The sequence below is a fragment of the Coregonus clupeaformis genome, chromosome 6 (genome assembly GCF_020615455.1).
Source record: "Coregonus clupeaformis isolate EN_2021a chromosome 6, ASM2061545v1, whole genome shotgun sequence".
NCBI lineage: Eukaryota > Metazoa > Chordata > Actinopteri > Salmoniformes > Salmonidae > Coregonus > Coregonus clupeaformis.
The window spans coordinates 37,285,111-37,300,630 of NC_059197.1; the positions used below are offsets into that span (position 1 = coordinate 37,285,111).

General features: G+C 42.0%; 1 protein-coding gene across 1 annotated transcript in view; it reads right to left on the minus strand.

The window, feature by feature from the left end:
- Window positions 1-7,492, minus strand: part of LOC121567885 (periostin) — a 33,575-nt gene extending 26,083 nt beyond the window's left edge. Inside the window, 2 exon segments of the mRNA XM_045220361.1 lie at window positions 6,596-6,694; window positions 7,319-7,492. Of these exon segments, the coding sequence (XP_045076296.1) occupies window positions 6,596-6,694; window positions 7,319-7,437 (218 nt within the window). The 5' untranslated portion in view covers window positions 7,438-7,492.
- Between the last annotated feature and the right edge of the window lie 8,028 nt (window positions 7,493-15,520).

Consider the following 15,520-nt stretch of genomic DNA (forward strand, 5'->3'; position numbering starts at 1 on the left):
GATATCTCTACCTTCTTAAAAAAACGGTTCCAGAAGGGTTCTTCAGATGTCCCCATAGGAGAACCCTTTTTGGTTCCAGGTAGAAACGTTTTGGGTTACATGTAGAACCCTCTGTTGAAAGGGTTCAACATGGAACCCAAAAGGGTTCTGCCTGGAACCAAAATGGGTTCTTCAAAGGGTTCTCCTATGGGGACAGCCAAAGAACCATTTTAGGTTCTAGATAGCACTTTTTTTCTAAGAGTATAGCTTAAACAGATGGATTTGTAAAAAATAAAGTCAAATAAACTTGGTATGTTTGGGGGGACATTTGGGTGGACGTTGATGGAATAATCTCCTAACCCACAGAAAACTGGACATGTGAATGTTCTTGCAACTTTCCCATGAAACATGTCTAGAACATTAATATCTTATATTCGGAGAACATGGCAACCATGTTCTGTGTATGTTTGGTGGGACGTTGATGGAACATTCTCCTAACACAAAAACAAATGGACATATTAATGTTCTTGCAACATCCTGTGAATCGTGTCTAGAACATTATCATTGTACATTCTGAGAACATGGTAACCACGTTATAGGTATTTTCTTTTTGACATTAAGGGAATGCTCTCCTAACACTTTACACCAAAACATGCTAAAAATGTTCTCAGAAGGTTTTTGCTAGCATAGATAGACCGTTCCCCTAACTAATGGAAAACTGGACACTCAAACATTATGGGAACATTACGGGTAACATTACAAAACCCTTTTCTCTCCCTATAATTGTTAGCTGGGAAACTGTTTAACATCATCATGTATCTGTATGACACCTCTGTAGTACACATGAACTGTATCAAAACTGATGCTTTCAGACCTGGGTTGTGTCCCAAAAGGCACCCTATTCCCTTCATAGTGCATTACTTTTGACCTGAGCCCTATGGGCCCTGTTCAAAAGTAGTGCACTATAAAGGTAATAGGAAGCCAAATGGGACATATCCCATGTATTCTTATGACATTGCACATGGACTGTATCAAATTCTGATGTTTAGTAATCTCATCCACTCAGACAGCTGTTAGATGTTTTGAGACTTGTACCAACATGTGAAGTGAAGTCCTGTTTATTCTGATTGAATGGAAACAGGACAGGACACAGTAGCTATACATTACTACAAATAATTATTAAGATATGAAGATGGGGAAATCCAACCTGCAGCTGTTAGCTATATAAATGGCCTTACCCTGTAGATCAGCATGTCTGAGCATGTGTGTGCGTGTTCATGGGTGTGTGTCTGTGAGGGTGTCTGTGTCTGTGTGTGTGTGTGTGTTTGTGCACGCTTTGAGCGTGAGTGAGAGTTACAGTACAGTGAAAGTCTGATTTATCCACTCTGAAAAACCCCAGAGGCCCCGTAACTACTCTCCATCTCTCTCTTTAGTGGTAATCAGCTCCCCTATAGCTATTAAAACTCTAAACAGTACCACATGGGCACCAAGTTGGCATCAGAGTTTAATTAATTATAAGCAGAGTCCTTCCAGCTCTGTTTGTTTTAATAGACAAAAACTAAAGAAGGACACTATCTGAGTCCTAAATTTCACCCTACTCTATATATTGTGCCCTATTTTTGACCAGAGCCCTATGGGCACTGATCAAAAGTAGTGCACTATAAAGGGAAAAGGGTGCCATTTGGGAAGCAGCCTAGAACCACCTAGCTAGTCCATTTCATAATCCCACACCTCATAAACCATGACATGACTCGTTAAAGCAGAACAATGATGCTTCAATTTGTGCAGAGCCAGAGGTATTGTTGAGAGAGGAGAACTCACAGACCTTGCTTTATGATATGCCAGTAAATGCCACAGGGTGTATTCCACTGTTTAAGAAGAAGAAATGACTAAAATGTAAAATGTAAGTAAGCCTTTTCTGAGCCAGAGGCAGACGTGAGGCAGCTTGATGTACAAGTACACCCCTGGACAGCATGCTATTCCACTGTTTTCGTCTGCAGAAATTCTAAACAGTACAACAAACCAGCAAATGCTGAATATACAAATAACAATGATATATGAAGTAGGCTATAGTAGGAAATAGATGTCCAGTTTGATGTTGACCAGACCTTACATGGTTGTGAAACTGAAATGTCAGATCTCTGGAGAAAGCTTTATGCTGTATGAACCCTCCCACTGGGCAAACACTGGTTGAATCAACGCTGTTTCCAAGTTATTTTAACAAAATTAGACGTTGAATTGATGTCTGTGCCCAGTGAGCTCACCCTGCATGATGCTGAACCTAGATAACTCACTAATTCATGTCTGGATGATGGTAGGGAGTTTAGTTTCTTTTCTCCAGAGTAATGGTTTTTGAGTAATGGTTGCTTGTTGCTCAGTCTGTTGCTCATTCTGGTGGCTTGGAACTTTAGTCCAGCTGTGCTTCTTCATCAGTGGTCCCACTGGGACGTCTGCAAACCAGAAAAACATTTCCACATGTTCTCCAGTGTTCCAGTGGTAGCTGGGTCCATAATAGGACAAGACAGCCTTGTCTAAATCAACAGAGTTTGAGTGGAGAGAGAGGGGGTCGAGGGCAGGATGGAGTGAGGTTTACAGTGGCTTGTTTCCTTCATAGAGACAGACGATGAGACTACAGTGTGGTGGGTTGTTCAGAGCTGTCATCCACGGCTCATCCCTCAGACAGACATGCACGCAAGCACGCACACATGCACTCACGCACTCATGCTCTCACGCACACACAAAGCTATCGTCCCTCAGTAAGAGTCAGCAGACAGAAACAGAGCAGGTCAAGGCCTGCCGTACGAGGAGAGGGGCTACGTCCCAAATGGCACCCTATTTTCTATATAATGCACCACTTTGACCAGGACCCATAGGGCTCTGGTCAAAAGTATTGCACTATATAGGACAGAGATATTCAACTCTGACCCTATGAGGTCCGGAGCCTGCTGGTTTTCTGTTCTACCTGATAATTAATTGCATCCACCTGGTGTCCAAGGTCTAAATCAGTCCCTGATTAGAGGGCAACTATGAAAAAACGCAGTGGAACTGGCTTCGAGGTCCAGAGTTGAGTTTGAGGGAATAGGGTGCCAATAGGGACACAAATGAGGAGAGGAGAGGAGAGGAGAGGTCATGGCTCATGGCTCATGGCTCATGGCTCATGGCTCATGGCTCATGGCTCATGGCTCATGGCTCATGGCTCATGGCTCATGGCTCATGGCTCATGGCTGACTGCCATAGTTGCCTTCTTTTGAACTTAGCCCCTGGAAACACAGAGAAGAGGAGAGGAGGAGTGGGGGGATGAGCCAGGCATGAGATCACACATGCCCTGATGAGGCACAGTCAGCAAAACCATCTCCACTCTCCCACGCACATACAGGAGACCCAAGACTCCCTCTGGCCTGGCCCCGGGGTTGGAAACTTCCCTCTGTCTGGTCAGCAGCTCTACTTTAGACTGGAGATCTCTGTATGTCAGCCAGCTAAACCAATACTACTGTAGTATTGGCATGTGGTCAATGGAGAAAACTGTGCTGTTTCCAATAAACACATCATTACTAATGATGTGGCCTATCATTATGTAATCCATACCTTGTGCAGTGTCAGTTGTTTTGGTTGTTTTTTGTGAGGGGTTTTCTATCCAGCATTATCCATTAGGTTGCTGCAGGTAGACAATGCTAGGAAATGTTCTTTAATTGAAACAAGCTGTCTCCAATCAATCAATCAATCAATGTCTGGTTGTGGTGAGTGTTTGGTGGGGGGATCGCCTAAGTCAGGAAGACGTAGCTCTACGAATCTTAATTGCACAAAGCCTATTTTTTGGCAAAGAATGCTATTAGTAGATCAGTGATTCTGCACCTCACTTTGCTCTAGCTGATCCTCTCCAACAGACTCGGAAGTTGTTGCATAAAATGGGTCAATTAGGGGCAGTTTAAGGGGACAGTCAATGAAACCAACCATGGAAGAATGTTGTAGCAAATTCAGAGGGTAGCCCCGACTGGGACTCGAATCCTGATCCAGTGAATGTCAAGCCAACACATTAACTGTTACACCAAGAGGTTTGGACCTGTTGGTGTAATGGTTAAGGTGTTGGCTTGACAGTCGTTGGACCCGGGTTCGACAAAGCCTATTATTTGGCAGGGAATACTATTTGTACATCAGTGATTCTACACATCACTTTGCTCAAGCTGATCCTCTCTTTTTTTAAAGAACACAATGTTCTGTGCACCCTGATGGTGGTGCCTTGGCATGGATACTGTGGTTTGATTGATTCCATAGAATAATATGACAGACAAACAATTAAAGAATTCCTCATCAACATAGATCACATTCCTTAGCTGTGTATCAGTGTTCTACGTTACAGAGCATAACTGGAATAGACACTACTAAGCATCCAAGAACATAGCTAGCATAGAACACTATTGCGACTCAGCATCCAATAGCATAGCTACGTATAACACTTCTCAGCATCCAAGAGCATAGAACACTATTCAGCATACACAAACATAGAACACTATTTAGCAACCAATAAAATAGACCTCTACTCAGCATTCAAGAGCATAGAACACTACTCAGCTTCCAAGAGCATAGCTAGCTAGCATAGAACACTACTCAGCATCCAAGAGCATAGCTAGCATAGAACACTACTCAGCATCCAAAAACATAGAACACTACTCAGCATCCATGAGCATAGCTAGCATAGAACACTACTCAGCATCCAGGAGAAAAGACCTCTACTCAGCATCCAGGAGCAGAGCTAACATAGAACACTACTCAGCATCCAAAAACATAGAACACTACTCAGCATCCAGGAGTATAGAACACTACTTAGCATCCAGGAGCATAGAATACTACTCAGGATCCAGGAGCATAGAACACTACTCTGCATCCAGGAGCATAGCTAGCATAGAACACTACTCAGCATAAAAAAACATAGAACACTACGCAGCATCCAGGAGCATAGCTAGCATAGAACACTACTCAGCATCCAGGAGCATAGCTAGCATAGAACACTACTTAGCATAAAAAAACATAGAACACTACGCAGCATCCAGGAGCATAGCTAGCATAGAACACTACTCATCATCCAAGAGCATAGCTAGCTAGCATAGAACACTACTCAGCATCCAAGAGCATAGCTAGCATAGAACACTACTCAGCATCCAAAAACATAGAACACTACTCAGCATCCATGAGCATAGCTAGCATAGAACACTACTCATCATCCAAGAGCATAGCTGGCACATGAGTCCAGCATGGATCAGAAAGTCAATAAGAGAGCTGGAACCATGGGAGCCATTCTGTTCTTTGAAGTACCATGTGGTTGTTATACTATGTGGTCTGTTTTGTGTGAGCAGCAATATGTGGGAAACCTCTCTGTACTATGTGGGCTCTGTCCTCTTTGTCTGTACTCAGAGAGTTTCCACTGTATCAACCTCCAACCAATAAATATGGCTGACACACTGCTGCCCTATCAGAGCCAGGATCCAGCGGTGCACCACTGTGGCGTCCCTACATGCGACCACACTCACCATACCATAATAACCATAGTAACCATAGTAACCAGGACCTTTATAATGCATGGCATTGTGCATTGATGTTTCATGCAAGAGTTGAAGGCTTGCTTAGGTATAATCTTAAATCTTTTTCCTTTGACGTTCATTTCTAAACCCTCTGAACTCCTCTCCTTCAGAGTAGTCTTTGTTTCCCAACATACCCTAGATGAAGAGAAGGTATTTGATGGTCCGTCATCCTCCTAGATTAATCTTGAGTGCTGTTCATTTTTATGTTAATTAAACCTATCCTTCTCAACTACTCTCTCTCTCAAGTTCAAGTTCAGGCATATTTCCATTAAAGGTCTCTTTGTTTCTCAACATGGATGAAAATGAGAGGGTATTAGATGGTAGGTCATCCTTCTACGTTAGACATTCCTCTGATGTTAGTGGCAAAATGAGTCAAAGATAACACAGACCTTTGTTATATTCCCTAAAACTCCATCTGCGTCCCAAATGGCACCCTATTCTCTATATAATGTACTACTATTGGCTTTGTTGTGACCCCACTCTCTGAGGGTGTCTCAGGGGGAGTTGGGATATGCAAAAAAACACATTTCCAATTCACACATGCATATTAATTCACACTTGTACATGTGTGAAAAAGAACAAATATAAGCACCCACCAAATTATTATTATTATTATTATTGTAATTATTATTGTTGTTGTTATTATTATTATCGTAATTATTAAGCTCTGTTCTGAGGTTATGTGGGCCATATGAGTTTCCATGGCACTAGGGATCATCCTATGTCCATTTGGACATTTATGTGTGGCACATGGGACTACATCATTCCTTGGTCCATGTCTTTGTCCCTAATAGCACCCTATTCCTTGTATAGTGCACTACTTTTGACCAGAGCCCTATGACCCCCTATGGACTCTGGTCAAAAGTAGTGCAATATATAGGGAATAGGGTGCCATTTGGGACACATCCTCTGTGGTCTATACATAGGTCCCTATCAAAGCTCTCACCCTAAACCTAGCAGTGTCATATTATTCATCTTTCAACCCAGAGGAAAGAATGTGTCCTAGAGGAGCCCCCCCGAAAAAACTAAACGTCACTTACGCTTTCTTTCCACAGATGGCCCCTTGATACCAATTACGACACGTGCTGAAGTACTTCTTCTTGGTCCCCATGACCTGCTGCAGAGCGCACACGTTGGGTCTAACAGTCGCCAGGGAAACAGAGGAGACAGATGGTTAAATGAACACAGTTGGAATAGCTAAAGTGTTCTGCATGCAGTATAACGTAATAAATACTGCATGTCTGTTTGATCTCTTATCGTTATTTCACATTCACAGTATATTTCACTTTTGTTATTTCAGTTTTGTCCATTTGGTAATATTTGCTTTCATAAACATTTATCTGACATAGCAAGTTCTTTATATTAGCTCTTAAATGTAGTTTAGTGAACTTTAAAGAATGGTCAATTTAGCAATTATGAAATAATCATATTCACAATTAAAGTCTCTGATAGAATTTGTTTCCGGAAATTACCATAAAAGCAGAAAAAGAGTGGTGTTTCAACTCAGCAAAAGTTTGGATTAAAAACAACTTTTACATGACACATTTGTAGAGACTGTGTATGCATCAGCATAAATCAGTGAATGCAGAGCAAGTCCTTCAGATGATAATAATAATAATAATAATAATAATAATAATAATAATAATAATAATAATAACAATAACTATAATAATTATAATAACAATAATAATAATACTACTACAATTACTACTACTGATAATAATAACAATAATAACAATAATAATTTAAAATAATAAACGTACCCCTCTTTTCTTGCCCTGACTTTACTGTGGTAGACTATCTTATCATAAGAAGAGGAGTCTGCCATGTCAAAGTTAGACAGGACAAACACAGCAAAGAGAGCTGCAAACAGGATCTTCATGATGATATCCCAGGAAGCTCCTCCAGATACACAGAAACACTGAGAAATGGGAGCAGGCTGGGGAGAGGGAACTTATATAGTAGGAGAAACTCACTAGGATGGCTGGTTGAGGAACAAAGAGGGAGGAATGCAACACACCAAAGCCAGACCCACGCCTGGACCACCCGGCACACCTCCAAGACCATGTTCCTCACTCTACACTAAAACTGTGTGGTGAGACATGCTACTGTACGGGGAAATAGTTGTAGGATTAATGGAAGATATTGTCATCATTGAGATTGTTATTTAGTAATCATTTTGATACTGATAATTTGCTCCCACTTCAGATTCTGTTAAGATTACGTTTAAATTTAAGGAAAAATCACAAAGAACTCACAAGACAAGATCATACATATGGTATTTATTTATGCTATGGAAAATACATGCCTGTACAAAGCACACTGGAATGTAGAAGCCAGAACATACATCCACCGTTCCTGTCGGAAAACAAGTAGCTAGACAGAGAGGTTTCCTGTTCTAGACAGACAAGGTCCAGACAGACATGGTACCATATTGCAGTATTAGTCACCACTGTGAACAGGCAGGCACCACTGGAGGCTGTAAGTCATTTCTATTCAGAACCAAGCTGGGCTCCAGATTCAGAAAGCCACAAACACACTCCAGATGGACCTACAGGAGCTGTGTCCTCCAGTGCCAGTCACTAATCTGTATGTCAATTCCCAATTATTAAACCACACAAACAAAACTCACACACTCAGAGGTAGGAGTGAAGTGGTCTGTCAGAAGGAACAGTTTGGGTTTAGCCCCACCTAGTGGACTGAGGGGAGTGTGACATAGAGGAGGCTATGACTATTGGAGAGGATAGGAGCAGTACACAGTACACACACCAGAAACTGCACAGTACACAGTACACACACCAGGAAAACTACACAGTACACAGTACGCACACCAGAAACTACACAGTACACAGTACACACACCAGAAACTACACAGTACACAGTACACACAACATAATCTACACAGTACACAGTACACACACACCAGAAACTACACAGTACACAGTACACACACCAGAAACTACACAGTACACAGTACACACACCAGAAACTACACAGTACACACACCAGAAACTGCACAGTACACAGTACACACACCAGAAACGACACAGTACACAGTACACACACCAGAAACTACACAGTACACAGTACACACAACAGAAACTACACAGTACACAGTACACACAACAGAAACTACACAGTACACAGTACACACAACAGAAACTACACAGTACACGTCCCCTGAACCCTAACCCTTACAGCTAATGACACATGCTGGAGAATGCATTTCTTTTCAGCCCATAGTCCAAAGCCAGGGTTTCCCAACTCCAATCGCTGTCATTGTCAAGCCAAACATAACAATGAGTGAAAAATAATTTGCATGAGAGAACCACAGACTGGCAGTCAGGCTAAGGGTCCCACCACATTCATGGTGACAATCTACAATCAATTCACTCTACAATCCATAATTAAGTATTTCCACTAGCCAGAGGAACCAGGCAATCTCCCGTTGCAGCATGTCCCTGTTAGATGAGAGAATAATGACACTGTTTTAACACCCAGACTGGTTAACACTTTTAACACATGCAGTGTGACTTTTCACTGTAAAGGCTACAGACTGCTGGAACACTGAGTGACTGGGGAGAGGAGCAGCCGGAAAGATGGGCTATGTCTGACTCTGAAATGGTACCTTATTCCCTATAAAGTGCACTACTTTTGACCAGAGCCAATAGTGAGACGGGGCAACGGGGGCTCGAGCCCCGGCTCAGCCGTCTGTCTGTGCCCTTAAATCCTTTATGTCTATCTCCCAAACTGTACCTATTCGTCCTATTATAAAAACTATTTAAAATATATGTACGAGGATTGTGGAAAAAATTGTACAAAAAAAGGTTTTGTTTACGACTTTCAAAAGGTATCTCAGCCAAGCGAGGGTTCCTCTGTGTGACCTTAACAAGTCTGAAGTAGCAGTGAATTACCTTCATTATAGAAAAGGATTCTTCAAATTCATGTTACCATGGAGACAGAGATCTAATGAGTAGATGAGACACTCCAGCAGGCCTGTAGGTGTGAAGCTGAGAATATCCATGGAAGTGCAGAAAGCTGTATGAGGAACAGTGACATTGTGATATGGTGATATGTATGTGAGAAATGCTCACTGTCTGTTGAAAGGATGGTGATACTGACTTCAAATCATTTATGTTAAAAACATATTATGTTTATTGATTCATGTTGTATAGCCAAAAATGAAATACAATAAAAATACATTAGCACTCCCTCAGAAATGATACATATCTAATCAATTTGCATAATCAGAATAACAGAATACAATGCAATATTTCACATGTGAATGCAGTATTACAGTGGGGGAAAAAAGTATTTAGTCAGCCACCAATTGTGCAAGTTCTCCCACTTAAAAAGATGAGAGAGGCCTGTAATTTTCATCATAGGTACACGTCAACTATGACAGACAAATTGAGAAAAAAAAATCCAGAAAATCACATTGTAGGATTTTTTATGAATTTATTTGCAAATTATGGTGGAAAATAAGTATTTGGTCACCTACAAACAAGCAAGATTTCTGGCTCTCACAGACCTGTAACTTCTTCTTTAAGAGGCTCCTCTGTCCTCCACTCGTTACCTGTATTAATGGCACTTGAACTTGTTATCAGTATAAAAGACACCTGTCCACAACCTCAAACAGTCACACTCCAAATTCCACTATGGCCAAGACCAAAGAGCTGTCAAAGGACACCAGAAACAAAATTGTAGACCTGCACCTGGCTGGGAAGACTGAATCTGCAATAGGTAAGCAGCTTGGTTTGAAGAAATCAACTGTGGGAGCAATTATTAGGAAATGGAAGACATACAAGACCACTGATAATCTCCCTCGATCTGGGGCTCCACGCAAGATCTCACCCCGTGGGGTCAAAATGATCACAAGAACGGTGAGCAAAAATCCCAGAACCACACGGGGGGACCCAGTGAATGACCTGCAGAGAGCTGGGACCAAAGTAACAAAGCCTACCATCAGTAAAACACTACGCCGCCAGGGACTCAAATACTGCAGTGCCAGACGTGTCCCCCTGCTTAAGCCAGTACATGTCCAGGCCCGTCTGAAGTTTTCTAGAGTGCATTTGGATGATCCAGAAGAGGATTGGGAGAATGTCATATGGTCAGATGAAACCAAAATATAACTTTTTGGTAAAAACTCAACTCAGTCGTGTTTGGAGGACAAAGAATGCTGAGTTGCATCCAAAGAACACCATACCTACTGTGAAGCATGGGGGTGGAAACATCATGCTTTGGGGATGTTTTTCTGCAAAGGGACCAGGACGACTGATCCGTGTAAAGGAAAGAATGAATGGGGCCATGTATCGTGAGATTTTGAGTGAAAACCTCCTTCCATCAGCAAGGGCATTGAAGATGAAACGTGGCTGGGTCTTTCAGCATGACAATGATCCCAAACACACCGCCCGGGCAACGAAGGAGTGGCTTCGTAAGAAGCATTTCAAGGTCCTGGAGTGGCCTAGCCAGTCTCCAGATCTCAACCCCATAGAAAATCTTTGGAGGGAGTTGAAAGTCTGTGTTGCCCAGCGACAGCCCCAAAACATCACTGCTCTAGAGGAGATCTGCATGGAGGAATGGGCCAAAATACCAGCAACAGTGTGTGAAAACCTTGTGAAGACTTACAGAAAACGTTTGACCTGTGTCATTGCCAACAAAGGGTATATAACAAAATATTGAGAAACTTTTGTTATTGACCAAATACTTATTTTCCACCATAATTTGCAAATAAATTCATTAAAAAACCTACAATGTGATTTTCTGGATTTTCTTTTCTCATTTTGTCTGTCATAGTTGACGTGTACCTATGATGAAAATTACAGGCCTCTCTCATCTTTTTAAGTGGGAGAACTTGCACAATTGGTGGCTGACTAAATACTATTTTCCCCCACTGTATGTCAATAAGGTTAACAATGGGATGCTGAGAGTCCCAGAATCTTACCTTAAAGGGCAAATCTGGGATTCGAAAAACAACAAAGGGGGTAACCCCGCCACTTGTTTTGGTAAACACCACTTGTTGAAAAAAAACACTCTCAAATTCATAAACAGAGTGATAAAAATCCCCCCAAAATATGCACAAATGAATGTACCAATCTCAGATTGCCCCTTTAAGGTTAACAATGGGATGCTAGGAGCTGAGATAGTATTCAGTGCTACTGTCAGTATTGAGTATAGCATCATTTAGTAAGAACGTGGGGAATTCCTCACAAAAAGCTAAGGAATTGTATTTCACATGCTAAGCTAGGTCAACATTCAGTTGTAGGGGAGAGTTGGGTAAGTTGAGCCATTTTTTCCATTCAGTATCACTCCATCAAGGTAAATATAGTATTATATCTAACAAAGATATCTACATTATTTCAGGATGTTGTGTATCCCTGGAAATAATCAGAATTCATGTAAACATGACAGTTTTAAACCATAGCTTGTCAGGGACTGGCACAACTTACACCAGGTATGGGGTAAATTGAACCGTGGGACAGGGTAAGTTAAGCCGCCTTCAAATTTCTGTACTGAATGAAATATTACCACTACCTTTTTGAAACAATGTCTATCTTTAACACAATTACAATCGCTTTTTTGTCTTTAAATAATTTTAAACATATTTTAACACAGACTTAACACCTAACAAAGACTGTACTTTTTTTAAACATTAAAAAAATTGGCCAGTCCCTGTTGTTACCTCCTATCCCAGCGATAATACCTTGCATTACGCCTGGGAAGAAAACATTTCAATTTGCTCAACTTGCCATTGGCTCAACATACCCCATGGTCATTGGCTTAACTTACCCCAAGGCAAACATTTTGACTATTAGCCCACACAGCTACTAGGATGCACTTAACCTCAACTGATGTACTGTACAGAGCAATCTTAAAATCATCTACTTTGGTTTAGATACAAGCATCACGAAACCTCTAACACAATAAATTAATTTGACTTGGTGAAAATCCGTTATTATTATTTTTATTTTGGGGTTTCTTCCTTCACAGACTCCATGAAATGACCTCTTCCTAAATATTTGGTCAAATGATTAATTTTGTGTATAGTTCCCCAGAAACAAGGGTGGCTCAACTTACCCCACTCTCCCCTACATGTACAGTATAGCATCTCTTTAGAGGCCCAACTTCTGGTGGTTGCAGAGACCAATCCTGGATTTACAGCTGCAGTTGCAGACAGGGCACATGAAAGCTTGGTTGGAGGGGGCAGGAGTAGCCCTGCGAAGACCTGCATACTTTGTCTCAAGGTGTTGCTCCATAGGGCTCTGGTCAAAAGTAGTGCACTATATAGTAGTCTCTTATGACCGAAAATAGCTTTTGGATATCAGGACAGCGATTACTCACCTCGTACTGGATGAAGATTTTTTCTTTAACGAGTCGGACACGAAGGATCTTCTTCTCCACCCGACAAGGTCCAAATCCCATCATTCGCATGAGAAAGAGATGGAGATATTGGGGACGTAGGTCGGGTTGCCTTGTAAGGATCCGACGGCGACTGGGTAATCTGCCTCTACCATCAGTCCTATTAGCCAACGTACAATCATTGGATAAAAGAAATAGACGAACTACGATCACGGATATCCTCCCAACGGGACATTAAAAACTGTAATATCTTATGTTTCACCGAGTCGTGGCTGAATGACGACATGCATAACATACAGCTGGTGGGATATACGCTGCATCGGCAAGATAGAACAGCTGCCTCCGGTAAAACAAGGGGTGGCGGTCTGTGTATATTTGTAAACAACAGCTGGTGCATGAAATCTAATATTAAGGAAGTCTCGAGGTCAATAAAGAAGTGGTCAGATGACGCAGATGCTAAGCTACAGGACTGTTTTGCTAGCACAGACTGGAATATGTTCCGGGATAATTCCGATGGTATTGAGGTGTACACCACATCAGTCATTGGCTTCATCAATAAGTGCGTCGATGATGTCCTCCCCACAGTGACCGTACTTACATACCCCAACCAGAAGCAATGGATTACAGGCAACATCCGCACTGAGCTAAAGGGTAGAGCTGCCGCTTTCAAGGAGCGGGACTCTAACCCGGACGCTTATAAGAAATCCCGCTCTGCCCTCCGACAAACCATCAAAGGCAAAGCGTCAGTACAGGACTAAGATTGAATCATACTACACCGGCTCCGGCGCTCATCGGATGTGACAGGGCTTGCAAACTATTACAGACTACAAAGGGAAGCACAGCCGCGAACTGTGAACAGTGAAACGAGCCTACCAGACGAGCTAAATTACTTCCATGCTCGCCTCGAGGCAAGCAACACTGAATCATGCATGAGAGAATCAGCTGTTCCGGACGACTATGTGATCACGCTCTCCATAGCCGATGTGAGTAACACCTTTAAACAGGTCAACATTCCGACGGATTACCAGGACTTGTACTCCGAGCATGCGCTGACCAACTGGCAAGTGTCTTCACTGACATTTTCAACCTGTCTTTAATACCAACATGTTTCAAGCAGACCACCATAGTCCCTGTGCCCAAGAACACTAAGGTAACCTGCCTAAATGACTACCGACCCGTAGCACTCACGTCTGTAGTCATGAAGTGCTTTGAAAGGCTGGTCATGGCTCACATCAACACCATTATCCCAGAAACCCTAGACCCACTCCAATTTGCATACCGCCCCAACAGATCCACAGATGATGCAATCTCTATTGAAATCCACACTGCCCTTTCCCACCTGGACAAAAGGAACACCTACGTGAGAATGCTATTCATTGACTACAGCTTAGCGTTCAACACCATAGTGCCCTCAAAGCTCATCACTAAGCTAAGGACCCTGGGACTAAACACCTCCCTCTGCAACTGTATCCTGGACTTCCTGACGGGCCGCCCCCAGGTGGTAAGGGTAGGTAACAGCACATCTGCCACGCTGATCCTCAACACAGGGGCCCCTCAGGGGTGCGTGCTCAGTCCCCTGAGGGGTGAATACATATGCACGTACCACTTTTCCGTTATTAATTTTTTTCATTTCATTTCACCAATCTGGACTATTTTGTGTATGTCCATTACATGAAATCCAAATAAAAATCAATTTAAATTACAGGTTGTAATGCAACAAAATAGGAAAAACGCCAAGGGGGATGAAGACTTTTTCAAGGAACTCTCCTCGCTACTCGCTACTGTTATTTTACTATTTTTTATTTTTTAGTTATCAATTTTTTACTTAACACATATTTGTCTTAAAACTGCATTTTTGGTTAAGGGCTTGTAAGTAAGCATTTCATTGTAAGGTCTACATTTGTTGTATTCTGCACTATTCACACATATAATTTGATTTGATTTGATATAGGAAATAGGGTGCTATTTGGGACTCACACGAGAGGATAGACTAGACAGCATCATTCAAACCAGTTTTGAATAATTCGCCAAGGTGTGACATTGTACAGATCTACCTGTAAGAAGCATTAGCTTTTTCCATTATGCATTATGACAAGGGATCGTTGTGCAAATAGCAGGGGGCTGACTGGGGGAAGCAGCAGAGACAGGGCCTGTTAATAAAATACTAACAGTTCTATCACGTATAGTGTTGCAAAACTCTGGTAACTTCCCCAAATTCCCAGGTTTTCCAGAAATCCTGGTCGGAGATTGACGTCTTATCTTCTTGTTCCATATGACACCCTATTCCCTATACAGTGCGCAATTTTTGACCAGAGCCCTATGTCCACTGGTCAAATGTAGTGCACTATATAGAGAATAGGGTGCTATTTGAGACACAGCCCAAGAAACAGACTTCTTGTCTCCTGTTCTCCAGCTTATACATTCTGTCTTATAGACCAGAATATATTAGTCTGAGAGCTGAATTGGTTCTGTAGACGCAAGGCAAGCTACTACACAGGCCTCCATGAAGACGCATCATAATGATACATTAAAATAGTTTGTGGTCTTTTGAACAGCATTCACCCTATAGTCCTTCTACGCAGCAGTCTCATCCTCAACAGTCTGTT